This window comes from Eschrichtius robustus, chromosome 2 (assembly GCF_028021215.1).
Source record: "Eschrichtius robustus isolate mEscRob2 chromosome 2, mEscRob2.pri, whole genome shotgun sequence".
In the NCBI taxonomy this organism is placed as follows: Eukaryota; Metazoa; Chordata; class Mammalia; order Artiodactyla; family Eschrichtiidae; genus Eschrichtius; species Eschrichtius robustus.
The window spans coordinates 115593633-115612024 of NC_090825.1; the positions used below are offsets into that span (position 1 = coordinate 115593633).

General features: G+C 40.8%; 1 protein-coding gene across 2 annotated transcripts in view; it reads right to left on the minus strand.

Annotated features, from left to right (window-relative positions):
• NME5 (NME/NM23 family member 5) overlaps positions 1 to 18170 on the minus strand; it is a 40358-nt gene extending 22188 nt beyond the window's left edge. The window contains exons 1-4 of one of the 2 annotated variants that reach the window (XM_068534483.1): positions 18123 to 18170; positions 17543 to 17717; positions 11028 to 11233; positions 10251 to 10351 (exon numbers count right to left, since the gene is read on the minus strand). In XM_068534483.1, the coding sequence (XP_068390584.1) occupies positions 10251 to 10351; positions 11028 to 11233; positions 17543 to 17671 (436 nt within the window). In that variant the 5' untranslated portion in view covers positions 17672 to 17717; positions 18123 to 18170. The remainder of the gene's footprint in view (positions 1 to 10250; positions 10352 to 11027; positions 11234 to 17542; positions 17718 to 18122) is intronic. The other variant, XM_068534484.1, reaches the window with a different exon arrangement.
• Positions 18171 to 18392: the final 222 nt, after the last annotated feature.

Consider the following 18392-nt stretch of genomic DNA (forward strand, 5'->3'; position numbering starts at 1 on the left):
TTTAGTAACGTATTGTTTAGTCTCCATGTGTTTGTGTTTTTTACGGTTTTTTCCTGTAATTGATTTCTAATTATGATAGCGTTGTGGTCAGAAAAGATGCTTGATATGATTTCAGTTTTCTTAAATTTGCCGAGGCTTGATTGGTGACCCAAGATGTGATCTATCCTGGAGAAGGTTCCGTGTGCACTTGAGAAGAAATTGTAATCTGCTGTTTTTGGATGGAATGTCCTATAAATATCAATTAAATCTATCTGGTCTATTGTGTCATTTAAAGCTTGTGTTTCCTTATTAATTTTCTGTTTGGATGATCTGTCCATTGGTGTAAGTGAGGCGTTAAAGTCCCCCACTATTATTGTGTTACTGTCGATTTCCTCTTTTATAGCTGTTAGCAATTGCCTTATGTATTGAGGTGCTCCTATGTTGGGTGCATATATATTTATAATTGTTATATCTTCTTCTTGGATTGATCCCTTGATCATTATATAGTGTCCTTCCTTGTCTCTTGTAACAGTCTTTATTTTAAAGTCTATTTATCTGATATGAGTATTGCTACTCCAGCTTTCTTTTGATTTCCATTTGCGTGGAATATCTCTTTCCATCCCCTCACTTTCAGTCTGTATGTGTCCCTAGGTCTGAAGTGGGTCTCTTGTAGACAGCATATATATGGGTCTTGTTTTTGTATCCATTCAGCAAGCCTGTGTCTTTTGGTTGGAGCATTTAATCCATTCACGTTTAAGGTAATTATCGATATGTATGTTCCTATTACCATTTTCTTAATTGTTTTGGGTTTGTTTTTGTAGGTCCTTTCCTTCTCTTGTGTTTCCCACATAGAGAAGTTCCTTTAGCGTTTACTGTAGAGCTGGTTTGGTGATGCTGAATTCTCTTAGCTTTTGCTTGTCTGTAAAGCTTTTGATTTCTCCATCGAATCTCAATGAGATCCTTGCCGGGTAGAGTAATCTTGGTTGTGGGTTCTTTCCTTTCATCACTTTAAGTATATCATGCCACTCCCTTCTGGCTTGTAGGGTTTTTGCTGAGGAATCAGCTGTTAACCTTATGGGAGTTCCCTTGTATGTTATTTGTCGTTTTTCCCTTGCTGCTTTCAATAATTTTTCATTGTCTTTAATTTTTGCCAATTTGATTACTACGTGTCTCGGCGTGTTTCTCCTTGGGTTTACCCTGTATGGGACTCTCTGTGGTTCCTAGACTTGGGTGGCTATTTCCCGTGTTAGGGAAGTTTTCGACTAAAATGTCTTCAAATATTTTCTCGGGACCTTTCTCTCTCTCTTCTCCTTCTGTGACCCCTATAATGCGAATGTTGTTGCGTTTAATGTTGTCCCAGAGGTCTCTTAGGCTGTCTTCATTTTTCATTCTTTCTTCTTTCTTCTGTTGTGCAGCAGTGAATTCCACCATTCTGCCTTCCAGGTCACTTATCCGTTCTTCTGCCTCAGTTATTCTGCTATTGATTCCTTCTAGTGAAGTTTTCATTTCAGTTATTGTATTGTTCATCTCTGTTTGTTTGTACTTTAATTCTTCTAGGTCTTTGTTAAACATTTCTTGCATCTTCTCGATATTTGCCTCCATTCTTTTTCTGAGGTCCTGGATCAGCTTCACTATCATTATTCTGAATTCTTTTTCTGGAAGATTGCCTATCTCCACTTCATTTAGCTGCTTTTCTGGGGTGTTATCTTGTTTCTTCATCTGGTACATAGCCCTCTGCCTTTTCATCTTGTCTTTCTGTGAATGTGGTTTTTGTTCCACAGGCTGCAGGATTGTAGTTCTTGCTTCTCGCCTCATTGATTCCTTACTGCACTTATATTCAAGACAGAATTCCATATATTGGCCCACAGACACTATGTGACCTCTATTTACCTCTTCGACCTCATCTTAGTGTGTCTTCCTCCACATCTTTCAGTTTATATATGTGCCATGTGCCATATTCTTTCCTACTCATCACTTGAGCACTTGCTGTTCTTCTGCTAGAATGTTCTTCCCTTTCTCTGGTTAACCACTATTTATCCCTTGGATCTCAACTAAAACGTCACTCCTCTGTCGGGCCTGTCTTGTTACCAGTCTCTCATGATACCCTCTAATTGCTGTATAGTACTTACCACACAAGAACTATGCAACTGTTAGATAATAACTATGCAATTATATAGGTAATTATTGTTTAATGGCTATCTTTTGAACACTAAACAATAAAGTCCATGGGAGCAGAAACCTCATCTATTTTTTATAATTTTATTTTTTTAAGTTTTATTGAGGTATAATTCCCTTATCATGAAATTCTCCCACTGAAGTATACAACTGATTTAATAAACTTATAATTGTGTGATCCTCACTGCAATCCAGTTTTAGAAAACTTCCATCATCCCAAAAACGTTTCCTTGTATTCATTTGCAATTCCCCACTACCACTCCCACCCCCAGCCCTTGGCAACCACTAAGCTTCTTTCTGTTTCTAAAAACATCTTTTGTGGACATTTCTGATAAATGGATCATATAATATATGGTCTTTTGTGCCTGGATTCTTCTACTTTGCATAATGTTTTGAAGTTCATCCATGTTGTATCATGTATCAGGAGTCTGTTCCTTTTAATTGCTGAGTAGTATCCCATTGTATGGCTGTATGGCTATACTAAATGCTGTTTATCCATTGGTGAACAGTTGGATTGTTTCCAGTTTGGGGCTGTATTAAATAATGCTACCATGAATATTCACATATGTTTTTTAAGTAGAGTTATGTTTTCATTTCTCTTGTGTGGGTAGATGCTGCCAGGAGTGGAACTGCTAGTGGAGTTACATGTTACGTGGATGTTTTAACATTTTAAGAAATCACCAAACTGTTTTCCAAAGTGGCTGTACCATTTTACAATAACGTATGGAGAATGCCAGTATCTCTATACCCTTGCCATTGATTATAGCCATTCTAGTGGGTATGCAGGTGGTATCTCATTGTTTCAATTTGCATTTCCCCAATGATTAATTATGTTGAGCACTTTTTCATGTGCTTATTAGCCATTCATCTTCTTTTGTGAAATGCCTATTCAATTCTTTTGCCCAGTTTTTAATTCAGTTGTTTGTCTTAGTATTGAATTGTAAAAGTTCTTTATATATTCTGGATACAAGTGCTTTACCGGATATATGATTTGCAAATACTTTCTCCCAGTCTGTCGTTATCTTTCCATACTTTTTTTTTCAAAATAAATTTATTTATTTATTTTTGGCTGCGTTGGGTCTTCGTTGCCGCGCGCGGGCTTTCTTTAGTTGTGGCGAGCAGGGGGCTACTCTTCGCTGTGGTGCGCGGGCTTCTCATTGCAGTGGCTTCTCTTGTTGCGGAGCACGGGCTCTAGGCGTGTGGGCTTCAGTAGTTGCAGCACGTGGGCTCAGTACTTGTGGCTCACGGGCTATAGAGTGCAGGCTCAGTAGTTGTGGTGCACGGGGTTAGTTGCTCCATGGCACGTGGGATCTTCCTGGACCAGGGATAGAACCCATGTCCCCTGCATTGGCAGGTGGATTCTTAACCACTGTGCCACCAGGGAAGTCCCCTTTTCATACTCTTAATGATGGCTTTTGAAGAAGAAAAGCTTTGAATTCTGATGTAGTCCAATTTATCAATATTTTCCTTTATAGATCATACTTGTGATGTCATATGTAAGAGCTCTTTGTCCAACTCAAGGTAATGAAGATTTTCTATATTTTCTTCTAGATGTTTTTAGCTCTTATGTTTAGGTCGATGATCCATGTTGTGTTAAATTTTGTGTGTGGTGTGAACCAAGGGTCTAAGTTGTTTTGTTTGTTTTTGCATGTGGATATCCAGTTGTCTCTGCACCATTTGTTGAAAAGACCACCATCTCCCCGTCAAATTGTCTAGGTACTTTTATCGAAAATCAACTGTACATAAATGTAGAATCTAATTCTAGATTCTCTATTCTGCTTCACTGATCTTTTTTTTTTTTTTTTTTTTTTTTTATGGCTGTGTTGGGTCTTCGTTTCTGTGCGAGGGCTTTCTCTAGTTGTGGCAAGTGGGGGCCACTCTTCATTGCGGTGCGCGGGCCTCTATCGCGGCCTCTCTTGTTGCGGGGCACCGGCTCCAGACGTGCAGGCTCAGTAATTGTGGCTCACGGGCCCAGCTGCTCCGCAGCATGTGGGATCCTCCCAGACCAGGGCCCGAACCCATGTCCCCTGCATTAGCAGGCAGATTCTCAACCACTGCACCACCAGGGAAGCCCTGCTTCACTGATCTTTATGTCTACCCTTATGTCAGGACCATACTGCCTTAATTATTGTGGTTTCATAACAGAGTTTGAAATCAGGTTAGTGGAAGTCCTCCAACTTTGTTCTTTGTTTTCAGAATTGTTTTAGCTCTTCTAGATCCTTTGCAATTCCATATAAATTTTAGAATCAGCTTGTCAATTTCTACATAAAAGCATTCATAGACTTTGATAGGGATTGTATTAAATTTATCAATCAATTTGGAGAGAACTGCCATCTTGACAATATTGACTCTTCCAGTAACAAGGGATGTCTGTTTATTTAGATATTCTTGAATTTCTCTCAGCAACATTTTGTGCTTTTCAGTGAACAAGAATTTCACTTCTTTTGTTAAATTTATTATTAAATATCTTATTTTTGATGCTACTGTGAATAAAACTGTTTCCTTAACTTCATTTTTGGATTGTTTGTTTCTCTGTTTTTGCTGACCATTTATTATTTGTCTCTGACCACTTATTATTTGGAAGTTGGAGGATTTCCACTAACCTGATTTCAAAACCTATTATGAAACCACAATAATTAAGACTGTATGGTACTGACATAAGGATAGACAATAAAGATCAACGAAGCAGAATTGAGAATCTAGAAGTAGATCCTTACATATATGGCCAACTGATTTTCGACAATAGGGCTGGATGAATTAATGGGAAACTAAAAAGTGTTTTCATGTTTCTTACATAGATAAACTTTCAATATACTTTTAAAAGCTTTTTCATGGCATAATTTATATACTGCATTGTATATTTATTTTTATAGACTTTTAAAATATAGTGTTCTTGAAAAGAGCAGAGACATCTTATTCATCTTTGTATTTCTGGCACGCAGTAGTTAACTCAATAAATTTGTTGAATGAATGGAATATATAGCAAAGCTTTGAATCAGCCATCCCTATTAAAACGGAAGGGAAGAGCACTAGCTTTTTCAAGGATTAGGAATATGTTTTAGAATATCTTTGTAACTTGCTTTAGTGACTCTTCATCATATAGGGTTTTGCATATAGTTCCTGACTGACTGCTAAGCAAGAGGGAGCTCATATCATAAACTCTGAGAACTTTCTCTCAAGAACTTCACATTCTCATAGCAAGAGATCTGCAAGGTAGTAGGTAATTAATCATTTATATTTATCCTACAACTGCTGCTTCTCAAATGTCTAACTGTATCTAGAGGATTAATTAATGGGTAAAATCAAAGGCAATCTAAAATAACAGTTTAGGGATATAACCTTATGAGTAAGAAGTGCTTCCAAAAATATCTTCTACTTAAGATAAATCAGCTTTTAACTCTATTTTAGTTAAAAGCTAAGGAGGGAGAGGAGAGAAGATGGCGGAAGAGTAAGACGCGGAGATCACCTTCCTTCCCACAGATACAGTAGAAATACATCTACACGTGGAACTGCTCCTACAGAACACCCACTGAACGCTGGCAGAAAACGTCCGACCTCCAAAAAGGCAAGAAACTCCCCCCGTACTTGGGTAGGGCAAAAGAAAAAAGAAATAACAGAGACAAAAGAATAGGGACGGCACCTGCACCAGTGGGAGGGAGCTGTGAAGGAGGAAAGATTTCCACGCACTAGGAAGCCCCTTTGCGGGCAGAGACTGCGGGTGGCAGAGGGGGGAAGCTTCGGAGCCACGGAGAAGATCGCAGCCACAGGGGTGCGGAGGGCAAAGCGGAGAGGTTCCCGCACGGAGGGGCGGTGCCGACCAGCACTCACCAGCCTGAGAGGCTCGTCTGCTCACCCGCCGGGGCGGGCGGGGCTGGGAGCTGAGGCTCGGGCTTCAGTCGGATCCCAGGGAGAGGACTGGGGTTGGCGGCATGAACACAGCCTGAAGGGGTTAGTGCACCACAGCTAGCCCGGGAGGGAGTCCGGGGAAAAAGTCGGCAGCTGCCGAAGAGGCAAGAGACTTTTTCTTCCCTCTTTGTTTCCTGGTGCGCGAGGAGAGGGGATTCAGAGCGCCGCCTAAACGAACTCCAGAGACGGGCGCGAGCCGCGGCTATCAGCGCGGATCCCACAGCAACAGGGGCGCAGAGGGAAAAACGGAGAGACTCCCGCACAGAGGCTCGGCGCCGAGCAGCGCTCACCAGCCCGAGAGGCTCGTCTGCTCACCCGCTGGGGCGGGCGGGGCTGGGAGCTGAGGCTCGGGCTTCGGTCGGATCCCAGCGAGAGGACTGGGGCTGGCGGATCCCAGGGAGAGGACTGGGGCTGGCGGCGTGAACACAGCCTGAAGGGGTTAGCGCACCACAGCTGGCCGGGAGGGAGACCGGGAAAAGGTCTGCAGCTGCCGAAGAGGCAAGAGACTTTTTCTTGCCTCTTTGTTTCGCTGCGCGCAAGGAGAGGGGATTCAGAGCGCCGCCTAAACGAACTCCAGAGAAGGGCGCGAGCCGCGGCGATCAGCGCGGACCCCAGAGATGGGCGTGAGATGCTGGGGCTGCTGCTGCCGCCTCCAAACAGCCTGTGTGTGAGCACAGGTCACTCTCCACACCGCGCCTCCCGGTAGCCTTTGCAGCCCGCCACTGCCAGGGTCCCGTGATCCGGGGACAACTTCCCAGGGAGAACGCAGGGCGCGCCTCAGGCTGGTGCAACGTCACGCTGGCCTCGGCCGCCGCAGGCTCGCCCCGCCTCCTCTGTACCGCTCCCTCCCCCCGGCCTGAGTGAGCCAGAGCCCCCAAAGCAGCTGCTCCTTTAACCCCGTCCTGTCTGGGCGGGGAATAGACGCCCTCAGGCGACCTACACGCAGAGGCGGGTCCAAATCCAAAGCTGAACCCCAGGAGCTGTGCGAACAGGGAAGAGAAGGGGAAATCTCTCCCAGCAGCCTCAGAAGCAGCGGATTAAAACTCCACAAACAACTTGATGTGCCTGCATCTGTTGAATACCTGAATAGACAACGAATCATCCCAAATTCAGGAGGTGGACTTTGGGAGCAGGATATATTAATTTTTCCCCTTTTCCTTTTTTTTGTGAGTGTATATGTATATGCTTCTGGGTGAGATTTTGTCTGTATAGCTTTGCTTTACAATAGCTTTATTTTACTTCACTATATTATAGCCTCTTTCTTTCTTTCTTTCTATTTTTTCTCCCTTTTACTCTGGGCCGTGTGGACGAAAGGCTCTTGGTGCTCCAGCCAGGCATCAGGGCCGTGCCTCTGAGGTGGGAGAGCCAACTTCAGGACACTGGTCCACAAGAGACCTCCCAGCTCCACGTAATACCAAACGGCAAAAATCTCTCAGAGATCTCCATCTCAACATCAAGACCCAGCATCACTCAATGACCAGCAAGCTACAGTGCTGAACACCCTATGCCAAACAACTAGCAAGACAGGAACACAGCCACATCCATTAGCAGAGAGGCTGCCTAAAATCATAATAAGGCCACAGACACCCCAAAATACACCACAAGACGTGGACGTGCCCACCAGAAAGACAAGATCCAGCCTCATCCACCAGAACTCAGGCACTAGTTCCCTCCACCAGGAAGCCTTCACAACCCACTGAACCAACCTTAGCCACTGGGGACAGATACCAAAAACAACGGGAACTACGAACCTGCAGCCTGTGAAAAGGAGACCCCAAACACAGTAAGATAAGCAAAATGAGACGACAGAGGAACACACAGCAGATGAAGGAGCAGGGTCAAAGCACACCAGACTTAACAAATGAAGAGGAAATAGGTAGTCTACCTGAAGAAGAATTCAGAATAATGATAGTAAGGATGATCCAAAATCTGGGAAATAGAATAGACAAAATGCAAGAAACATTTAACAAGGACGTAGAAGAACTAAAGAGGAACCAAGCAACGATGAAAAACACAATAAATGAAATTAAAAATACTCTAGATGGGATCAATAGCAGAATAACTGAGGCAGAAGAAAGGATAAGTGACCTGGAAGATAAAATGGTGGAAATAACTACTGCAGAGCAGGATAAAGAAAAAAGAATGAAAAGAACTGAGGACAGTCTCAGAGACCTCTGGGATGTGGCACATATATACAATGGAATATTACTCAGCCATAAAAAGAAACGAAATTGAGTTATCTGTAGTGAGGTGGATGGACCTAGAGTCTGTCATACAGAGTGAAGTAAGTCAGAAAGAGAAAAACAAATACAGTATGCTAACACATATATATGGAATCTAAGGAGAAAAAAAAAAAAAGGTCATGAAGAACCTAGTGGCAAGACGGGAATAAAGACACAGACCTACTAGAGAATGGACTTGAGGATATGGGGAGGGGGAGGGGTAAGATGTGACAGGGTGAGAGAGTGGCATGGACATATATACACTACCAAATGTAAAATAGATAGCTAGTGGGAAGCAGCCGCATAGCACAGGGAGATCAGCTCGGTGCTTTGTGACCACCTAGAGGGGTGGGATGGGGAGGGTGGGAGGGAGGGAGATGCAAGAGGGAAGAGAAATGGGAACATATTGTATATGTATAACTGATTCACTTTGTTATAAAGCAGAAGCTAACACACCATTGTAAGGCAATTATACTTCAATAAAGATGTTTAAAAAAAAAAAAAGCTAAGGAGGAAAAGTCTAATTCACTAGTAGGACTAAATCTAAAGATCTACCACATTAAAAAAACATCTCATGTTTAAGATGTGCTCCAAAATAATATGGAAGCAGGAAAAGTAGGAGCAGGGGTTATAGATGAAATAAGACTGAACTAAATCAACTATACTTCAATTAGAAAAAAAAAAAGACTGACCAAAATTGTTGAAGCTGGGTGATGGGTTCATTAGGGGTTTATTATACTATGCTATCTACTTTTGTGTAAATATTCCACAATAAACAGTTCCAATGAAAAAGATATCTTAATGGGATGGATATGACAGAAATTTCTGTCACAGAAATAAAGTATGTAGTAGGCAAATCCTTTTGTGTACAGATATCTTTAAAACAGTTTTTGTTCAAAAATCCGAACTTTTAAATCTCCAAGACAATTTTCAGTTTTCTTTGAATAAATCTTCAGCAGAAAATACTGAGGAACAGGTCTAAATTACTTAGAGAAAAAAAAATGCCAAAAAAAATTCAAAATTGCCCAATGCTTTGACTTTTCTTTATAATAAAAATCACCAAAATTCCTTTCTGCTCTAAAAATATTATTGAAAATAAACTAAAAACCTCAGTGCTGCTCCTTATTATACCCATTTACACAAGGTTTATAACTTTCATAACAGGTTGGAAACAAAAAAAGGGCCTCAGAACTATTAATTTCATAAAACCATGAGTGTTTGTTAGACAAACAGTAAACTGTTAGAGAAAATGGCAAATCAGTCATAATTTCCAAAGAAGATTCTTTTTTCAAGTGTAACAAATTTGACTGATGCATTTAGGGATAACTAAAAGGAATTACAACACAGAAGAAGAAAAACCCAAGAGAAAAGAAAGAAAAAAAAGTAAACTCGGGCTTCCCTGGTGGCGCAGTGGTTGAGAATCTGCCTGCCAATACAGGGGATGCGGGTTCGAGCCCTGGTCTGGGAAGATCCCACATGCCGCGGAGCAACTCGGCCCGTGAGCCACAATTACTGAGCCTGCGCGTCTGGAGCCTGTGCTTGGCAATGAGAGGCCCGCGCACCGCGATGAAGAGTGGCCCCCGCACCACTATGAAGAGTGGCCCCCGCTTGCCACAACTAGAGAAAGCCCTCGCACAGAAACGAAGACCCAACACAGCCATACATACATACATAAAAAAAAAAAAAGAATGTAAGCAGACAAGAATAGCATTAAAAAAAAAAAAAAAAAGAAGAAAGAAAAAAAAAAAAAAGTAAACTCTTCTCAAAAGATTCCCTAGAGGTCACAATTTAGTTCTGAGAAAAATGTTTTCTACTCTTGGCTTCAAGTTAAGTAACTACAACTTGAAAATATGACAGAATATACTGGAGAAAATCCCTGTTACCTTCCTTCCCAGTTATATCTCCAAAATAAAAGAGAAAGCAAACAATAAGTAGATACAATTGACTAATTACTCATCTGTAACTCACCTGCAGGAAACATGAATCGCATTTCTCTTTCTGCTGCAGCAAAATCATTACTTCCATGAAGTGCATTCCTTAGCTCATCTGTGCCATAAATTGCCCTTAGACTAAAAGCAAGTTAGAGATGATGACCATCCAATCTGACATACTTTCTTTACTTTTTACATATGCATTCTATTTAGGAATTTTACAGAAGCATCACCACTTCTCACATATGGAGGTTTTAATCTATTTTGAATTTAAGCATAAATCTATCTACATGAGGGTCAAGTATACTTAAATCTGCGGGAGGGATACACTGGAAGAATAAGAGTTATCTGGGTGAAAAAGAGGTGTTGTTTTGTGACAACTGAAAAAGCAATGCATTTTCAAAGTGCAAGAACTCAATGCCCTCTGGGTTCCAGACATTAATGATAATGCTGAAAATCTGAGTTTCTGGTCCTGTGTTACCAATATTCTATAAAATACTATACCAATTTTCCCATGAAAAATCCTACACCAGTGGCAGTTTAATTCAAGGATGAGAGAAAAATAAGGCTAGAGGTTATATTTATGGTTATAAATCAAAATTCTCTGAGACCTTTTGTGGTATTTGATATTAAAGTACACATTTAAGTAGTTAAAACACAAAATGGACCTCCCCTACCCAGCCCTCCACCACCACCAAAAAAAATCAGGTTATTTAGGAAAACTTTCAAATTAAAGGAAATTCCTATTACAATGAAATCAGATTTTTTTTTTCATTTTCATAGTTGGATTCCATTTCTCCCCTAGGAAAGTTACCTGTCTGGGTGTGTCTCCTTAGCTACTAAGCTATTACTTGGTCCCAAGAGTTCGTTCCAGTAAGAGATGGCTTTATGTCTAGCTAATATCATGGCAACAAGTGGTCCAGAACTCATGTAAGCTGTTAAATTGGGGAAAAACATTTTCCCATACTGTTCCACATAAAAGTTACTACAGTGCTCAGGGCTGAGATGCAGTTTTCTTCTCTAAAAGAGAAACAAAATCAACAAAAGCATTAAAAAAACAAACAAACAAAAGCATTATTGACAGTTCAATAATACCTCATTAAGTCATTAATAACTTGAAATTAGTACCAATCTGACCACAAATTTGAGATTTATTTTTGTATTATGAACAAAGGTCAAGATAAGAAAGTTAAATGTAGGCTGTAAATAAGAATTATTTAACCTACTTAAGAAAAACTATTCCTGTTGGGCAGCCTCTTTCAACATATGGTATGTTAATGACAAATTCATCATACCTCCTTCTTAAAGTAAAAACACGCCAATCATCAATATTCTGTTAATACATACTTTGTATAAAGTAACAAAATTGGACTTTAGAATATTCCAAATTCATCTTTCCCTATTTGTGATATTTTCGTATTCATTGTGAAATTTTCCTACATATTTTAGGGAGCTGGTCTCATTATGGTATTTAGAAATAGTATGCAGTATAATGATGCAGTAAACAAGTTTTTCACTTGAACATGAAAGTTGTATATTCTTTATTCTGGTTCTGCCATAAATATGTTGATTCACTATGATCTTAAGAATAGTTAGTTAGCATTAACTTTGTTAATTTGAAAGAATATGAAATGTTTGGGACAAATAAATGTTAATTTTGTTCACAAATGAGAAACTATATGAATGAATTATTAAATTTTAAAAACCATAGAAGCTGAGTCAGTCATTCTTCCAATTAGAAAGCATCACATTTTCCCTAAGAGCAACTATTTGAGTACATCTTATTTATTTATTTTTGGCTGCGTTGGGTCTTCGTTGCTGTGCGTGGGCTTTTCTCTAGTTGTGGCAAGAGGGGGCTACTCTTTGTCGCCATGCACAGGCTCCTCACTGTGGTGGCTTCTCTTGTTGAGGAGCACAGGCTCTAGGCACATGGGCTTCAGGAGTTGTGGCATGTGGGCTCAGTAGTTGTGGCTCGCGGGCTATAGAGCGCAGGCTCAGTAGTTGTGGCGCACGGGCTTAGTTGCTCCATGGCATGTGGGATCTTCCCGGACCAGGGCTCGAACCCGTGTCCCCTGCATTGGCAGGTGGATTCTTAACCACTGCGCCACCAGGGAGGTCCCTTGAGTACATTTTTAAAAAAATCACTCCATTACTACTGTTTACCAATCCATTAAAGGTAGATCATGAGGGAAAGGGCTCAAAATATAATAGAGGGATTCAAAGTAGACATCAAGGAAAACTTCTCACTGGAGTAAGGATGATGAGACATGGAGATAAATTACGAGGTGAAGGCTAAAAATCTCCAAGACTAAGGCAGATATCCATCTTTCTAAAATGGGTTAGAGGGCTTCCCTGGTGGCACAGTGGTTAAGAATCTGCCTGCCGATGCAGGAGACATGGGTTCGAGCCCTGGTCTGGGAAGATCCCACATGCCGCAGAGCAACTAAGCCCGTGTGCCACAACTACTGAGCCTGCGCTCTAGAGCCCAGGAGCCACAGCTACTGAGCCTGTGCTCTAGAGTCCATGAGCCACAACTACTGAGCCTGTGTGCCACAACTACTGAAGCCCACACACCTAGAGCCCATGTTCCGCAACAAGAGAAGCCACCGCAATAAGAAGCCCGCGTACTGCAACAAAGAGTAGCCCCTGCTCGCTGCAACTAAAGAATAGCCCAAGCGCAGCAATGAAGACCCAATGCAGCCAAAAATAAATAAATAAATATATTTATTTAACTAAATAAGTAAATAAAATAAAATGGGTTAGATTTTCCTGAGAGTACAGTGTGAATTTTACCAAGTGACCTACCTCTTAAAGTCCCTTCCAAAACTATCATGTGTCTTCAAGTTTCAGAAACTTGATAAAATTGCTTGGTTTGTAGAGAGGGATCTAAACTGCCCAGAGCAAGAATCTTGTAGAGATGCTTACTAGGTAGGTCAGCAATGCTATAAACAGGCTCTACTGGACAAACATAACATTCTCACTAGTCAAGGATCAGTTACAGTACTGTAAAAAAAAAAAGGTGCTGACATCTATTCTCATTAAAATTCATACAGTCAAGTAATAGAAGAAATTTGAGAAGTTATAACAGTGCCTGATTTAGTATAATCCTTGATTCTATTATTTAAAATTAAGATATGCCAGTATTTGTGATCCTTATGCATATTGATTTGAGTGCTTTTTTTGCTGCATTGTTAAGCCCTTATCTGCCATATACCCCTTAACAAGCAAGGGAAGCTATATTCTGCAGGTATGCTAGCTAATGCAGCGTAATTTTAAAAATTAAGGGCTCATCTTAAACTAAAGTTGACACTGAATCAGTGATTCCATCAGTTGCTTTAAAATTAGATCAGATAAACCTTTTTTGGAATTTAGATTAATATTTTCACAAAGAGGGAATTCCCTGGCAGTCCAGTGGTTAGGAGTCCGTGCTTTCACTGCCAAGGGCATGGGTTCAATCCCTGGTAGGGGAACTAAGATCCCGCAGCCACGGCCAAAAAATAAATAAACAACAACAACAACAACAACAAATATTTTCACAAAGAGGAGTCATTAGTTTGTAACACAGGAAAGACTGCCACCTACTGAAAGAATACATCATATTTTAGGAGGTTTTTCCTAGATGGAACAAGAAAGCCTCAAGTTCAATGAACTCCCACCTATAACAGAGCCTATTTTTAAAGCATACAATACAAAAGACAAATGATTCCATTGACATGAGACACCTGGAATAGCAAAGTCATAGAGACAGAAAGTCTCTCAGAAAGAATAGTGGTTACCAGTGGTAGGGAGAGGGCTAAACAGGGAGTTAGTGTTTAATGGGTACAGAATTTCAGTTTGAGATGATGAAAAAGTTCTAGAGATGGATAGTGGTGATGGCTGCACAACAGTGTGAAGGTACTTAATGCCCCTGAAATGTACTCTTAAAAATGGTTAAAAAGGTAAATTTTATGTTGTGTATATTTTATCACAATTAAAACAAAAAAGAAGCATACAATATAGCAAGGCGTTCTTTGGTTTGAAACTTCTTGCTGACTAGGGCAAGTGTTAAATATTAGCATTTACACTAAGTTTTTTTTTTTAACACTAAGTTTTAATTTATAGTTATCATTAACTCCTTAATTATTAAGTTTTTCACTAATTCTTTTCAAAATATGGACTTAAAAGACAAATTAGAAACTTTATATTACCTGTATACTTTGTTTTTTTCCTCAAATTAATGAGTAATATACTTACAGGGCTAAAAAATTCAAAGCAATATAAAAAGGCTTATATGAAAAATCTTATTCCCATCCCTGTCCTAACCCAGCCTGTTCTTCCTCACCCTCAATATGCAACCATTTTTTAACGGTTATTTATCTCCTAGTTTCATTTTGCAAATACCAGCAAACATGAATATATATTACTTTTTCTCTTTCTGTCATAGAAAGTAGCTACACATTGTTCTGCATCTTGCTTTTTTCCATAACAGGACACAGAGAGGTTTATAATTAGTTGCATAGTATTCAATTTGGTGGATCGCCAGGGTCAATTTAACCAATCTTCTAATGCTGGGTTGTTTTCAATCTTTTGCTTGTAAATAAATAATGCTGCAAAAAATAACCTAGATATAGGTCACTTCATATTAATACATGGGTTATAGGAGAGATTCCCAGAAGAGTACTGCTGGGTTTAAGGGTATATGCATCTGTAATACTGATAGATAATTGCCAGATCCCCTTCCATAGGGGTTATGTCATTTGCTTTTATATTCTTGCCAGATGGTATCTCAGTGTCATTTTAATTTGCTTTTTTCCTGCTTAGAGATTGAGCATCTTTTCCTATGTTTCAGAAGCATTTGTTTTTCTTTTTCTGTGACCATCCACATGTACTGCCCATTTTCAACTGAATTTTTATCCTGTTCTAGGAGCTTTTTATATACTAGGGAGATTAGCCTTTGTGATATGAATTACAAATCTTCTTCCCCAGTTTGTCATTTGTGTTTTGACTTTGCTTATTATGTTTATTTGGCCATGTGCAAGTTTTTTATATTTATACTTTTATCAATCTTTTCCTTTACGGTACCTAGACTTTTTTTTAAATTATTTTTTTAAAATAAATTTATTTATTTATTTATTTTTGTCTGTGTTGGGTCTTCGTTGCTGCACACGGGCTTTCTCTAGTTGCGGCGAGCGGGGGCTACACTTTGTTGCAGTGCATGGGTTTCTCATTGCGGTGGCTTCTCTTGTTGTGGGGCACGGGCTCTAAGCACACGGGCTTCAGTAGTTGTGGCGCGTGGGCTCAGTAGTTGGGGCTCGCGGGCTCTAGAGCGCAGGCTCAGTAGTTGTGTCGCACGAGTTTAGTGGCTCCACGGCACGTGGGATCTTCCCGGACCAGGGCTCAAACCCATGTCCGCTGCATTGGCAGGTGGATTCTTAACCACTGCGCCACCAGGGAAGCCCGAGTTTTCTCCTTTTTTTTGTTTTTAAAAAGATTCAATAGGCAATATGACACTGTATATTTATTAGAGAATAAAAAACTGAAATTTCAAATAAGGATGGTAGAGAAAAAAGGAAGATTAAAAATATTCCATTCTAAAGATGCAGACATAGAGAATGGACTTGAGGACATGGGGAGGGGAAAGGGTAAGCTGGGACGAAGTGAGAGAGTGGCATGGACATATATACACTACCAAATGTAAAATAGATAGCTAGTGGGAAGCAGCCGCATAGCACAGGGAGATCAGCTCGGTGCTTTGTGACCACCTAGAGGGGTGGGATAGGGAGGATGGGAGGAAGATGCAAGAGGGAGGAGATATGGGGATATATGTATATGTATAGCTGATTCACTTTGTTATAAAGCAGAAACTAACACACCATTGTAAAGCAATTATACTCCAATAAAGATGTTTAAAAAAATTCCGTTCTGTTTGATTTTTTTTAATTTGATAATGTTTAACAACACTCTATATTCATTTTCAAAACTACCAACTGCAGAACAAGTATAAGGCTTAAAACATTAAACGTTCGTAAATAACTGAAAAAAAGAAATAAAACCAACCGATAAAAACACCCAACAGGGCTCCCCTGGTGGCGCAGTGGTTGAGAATCTGCCTGCTAATGCAGGGGACACGGGTTCGAGCCCTGGTCTGGGAAGATCCCACATGCCGCAGAGCAACTAGGCCCGTGAGCCACAACTACTGAGCCTGCGCGTCTGGAGCCTGTGCTCCGCAACGAGAGGCCACGACAGTGAGAGGCCCGTGCACCACGATGAAGAGTGGCCCCCACTTGCCACAACTAGAGAAAGCCCTCGCACAGAAACTAAGACCCAACACAGCCAAAAATAAAGAAATAAATAAATTAATTTAAAAAAAAAAAAAAACACCCAACAGTCAAGAGAAGACCAAGTAAATAGACTGTGGCTCATCTGTACAGAAGAGTATTACACAGAAGTAAGGAAGAATGAGATAGATTCAGATGTAATGATCTGGAATGCTATCTGAGGGACTTTGTAAAGGGGGTCAAGGGAAGGGGACTGTCCTACTTTATGGGGGAAAAATGTTTGTAAATGCATAAAAAAAATCCTGGAAGAACAGGAAAGTGTTAAGTGGTTGCCTCTCTCTGGAGTTTAGGACTTGAGCTGGGAGAGGAGAGATGGAAGAAAAAGAAATTTTACTTCTCATTTTATATCCTTTTGAAATGTGAAAAAACTTTTGTAATATGATCACATATAACTCTTATACTTACAAGAATAAACCTAAATTTCATGCTAAATACTAAGGATCTAAATGGGCTGACACATTTACATAAACATTTTTAAAAGGTAAAATCAAAGGTAATCTTGGACTTCCCTGGTGGCACAGTGGTTAAGAATCCGCCTGCCAAGGCAGGGGTCAAGGGTTCGAGCCCTGGTCGGGGAAGATCCCACATGCCGCGGAGCAACTGGGCCCGTGCGCCACAACTACTGAGCCTGTGCTCTAGAGCCCATAAGCCACAACTACTGAAGCTTGCGCACCCAGAGCCCGTGCTCCGCAGCAAGAGGAGCCACCGCAATGAGAAGCCCACGCACCGCGACGAAGAGTAGTCCCTGCTCACTGCAACTAGAGAAAGCCCGTGTGCAGCAACGAAGACCCAACGCAGCCAAAAATAAAAATAATAAATTAATTAATTAAAAAAAAATAAGGTAATCTAAAATAACAGTTTAGGGATATAACCCTATGCCTAAGAAGAGTTTCCAAATATATCTTCTACTTAGGATAAGTGAATTTTAAATTCTATTTTAGTTAAAAGCTAAGGAGGAAAAGCCTAATTCACTAGAGAGAAAAAAAACATGATCATCCGGCCCAGAAGTTACCTGAACAATGGTGAATCCAGATCTGAGAATAATATCCTGTATCTCCTCCTCTTTGTCAACAATATCTGGTTTGATAATGGCCAGAGTCTTTTCCACATAGATCTGAGGGGGGGGCATTGATAGCTCCATTCTGGCTTTTCAGGGTACAATTTAAGAGATTCTTGACTGGTATCAACTGCAATAACAGGCATTCCCCCCACCCCAAATTTAATGTAGTTGTGACTAAACAGCATTAACAGGTGCTTGATTTTATTAATTTATAAAGCTGGAAACTGTCATACCTTTTTCAACAAGCAGCGTCTCAATAATAAGATTTCTACTCTGCGTCTAAGTCCTGCCATGGGTTTTCCTAAGCACTTTCATAGAGGTGGAGAGACCAAGGAGCAAGCCGAAAGCCTAGGACCCCGGGGGCCCAGGAGGAGACTAGGTCTGCAACCCTCCGCGCCGCTCAGCGGCCCGCCCCACCCCCCACCCCCCCGGGAAGCTTAGCGTCAGGCCCGGTTGGAAAGCAGAATCCCTGACCCCCTGTGGGCTGCACCCCCAGATTCCTTCTGAATCCGACCCTCATCTGGACACTCACCTCAGCCCGGGCTCCTTGAGAGTCACCACATGTTGTTGCTAGGAGACCGGAAACCCAGCTTAGAGACGGTGGCTGCAGAGGCCCAATTCCAGCAGAGCGCTTCGCAGCCTTTGGCTAGCTCCTCAAGAAAGGGAACCAGCCACAGGCATTTTTATTCCCCTTGCAAATCTTAAAAGCAAAAGACGTTTTCTAACATTTTCCTCATAATTTATCCTACTTCATCCTCCTAGCCATTCGAAGGACACTTCAATTATCTCCACTTTATAAATG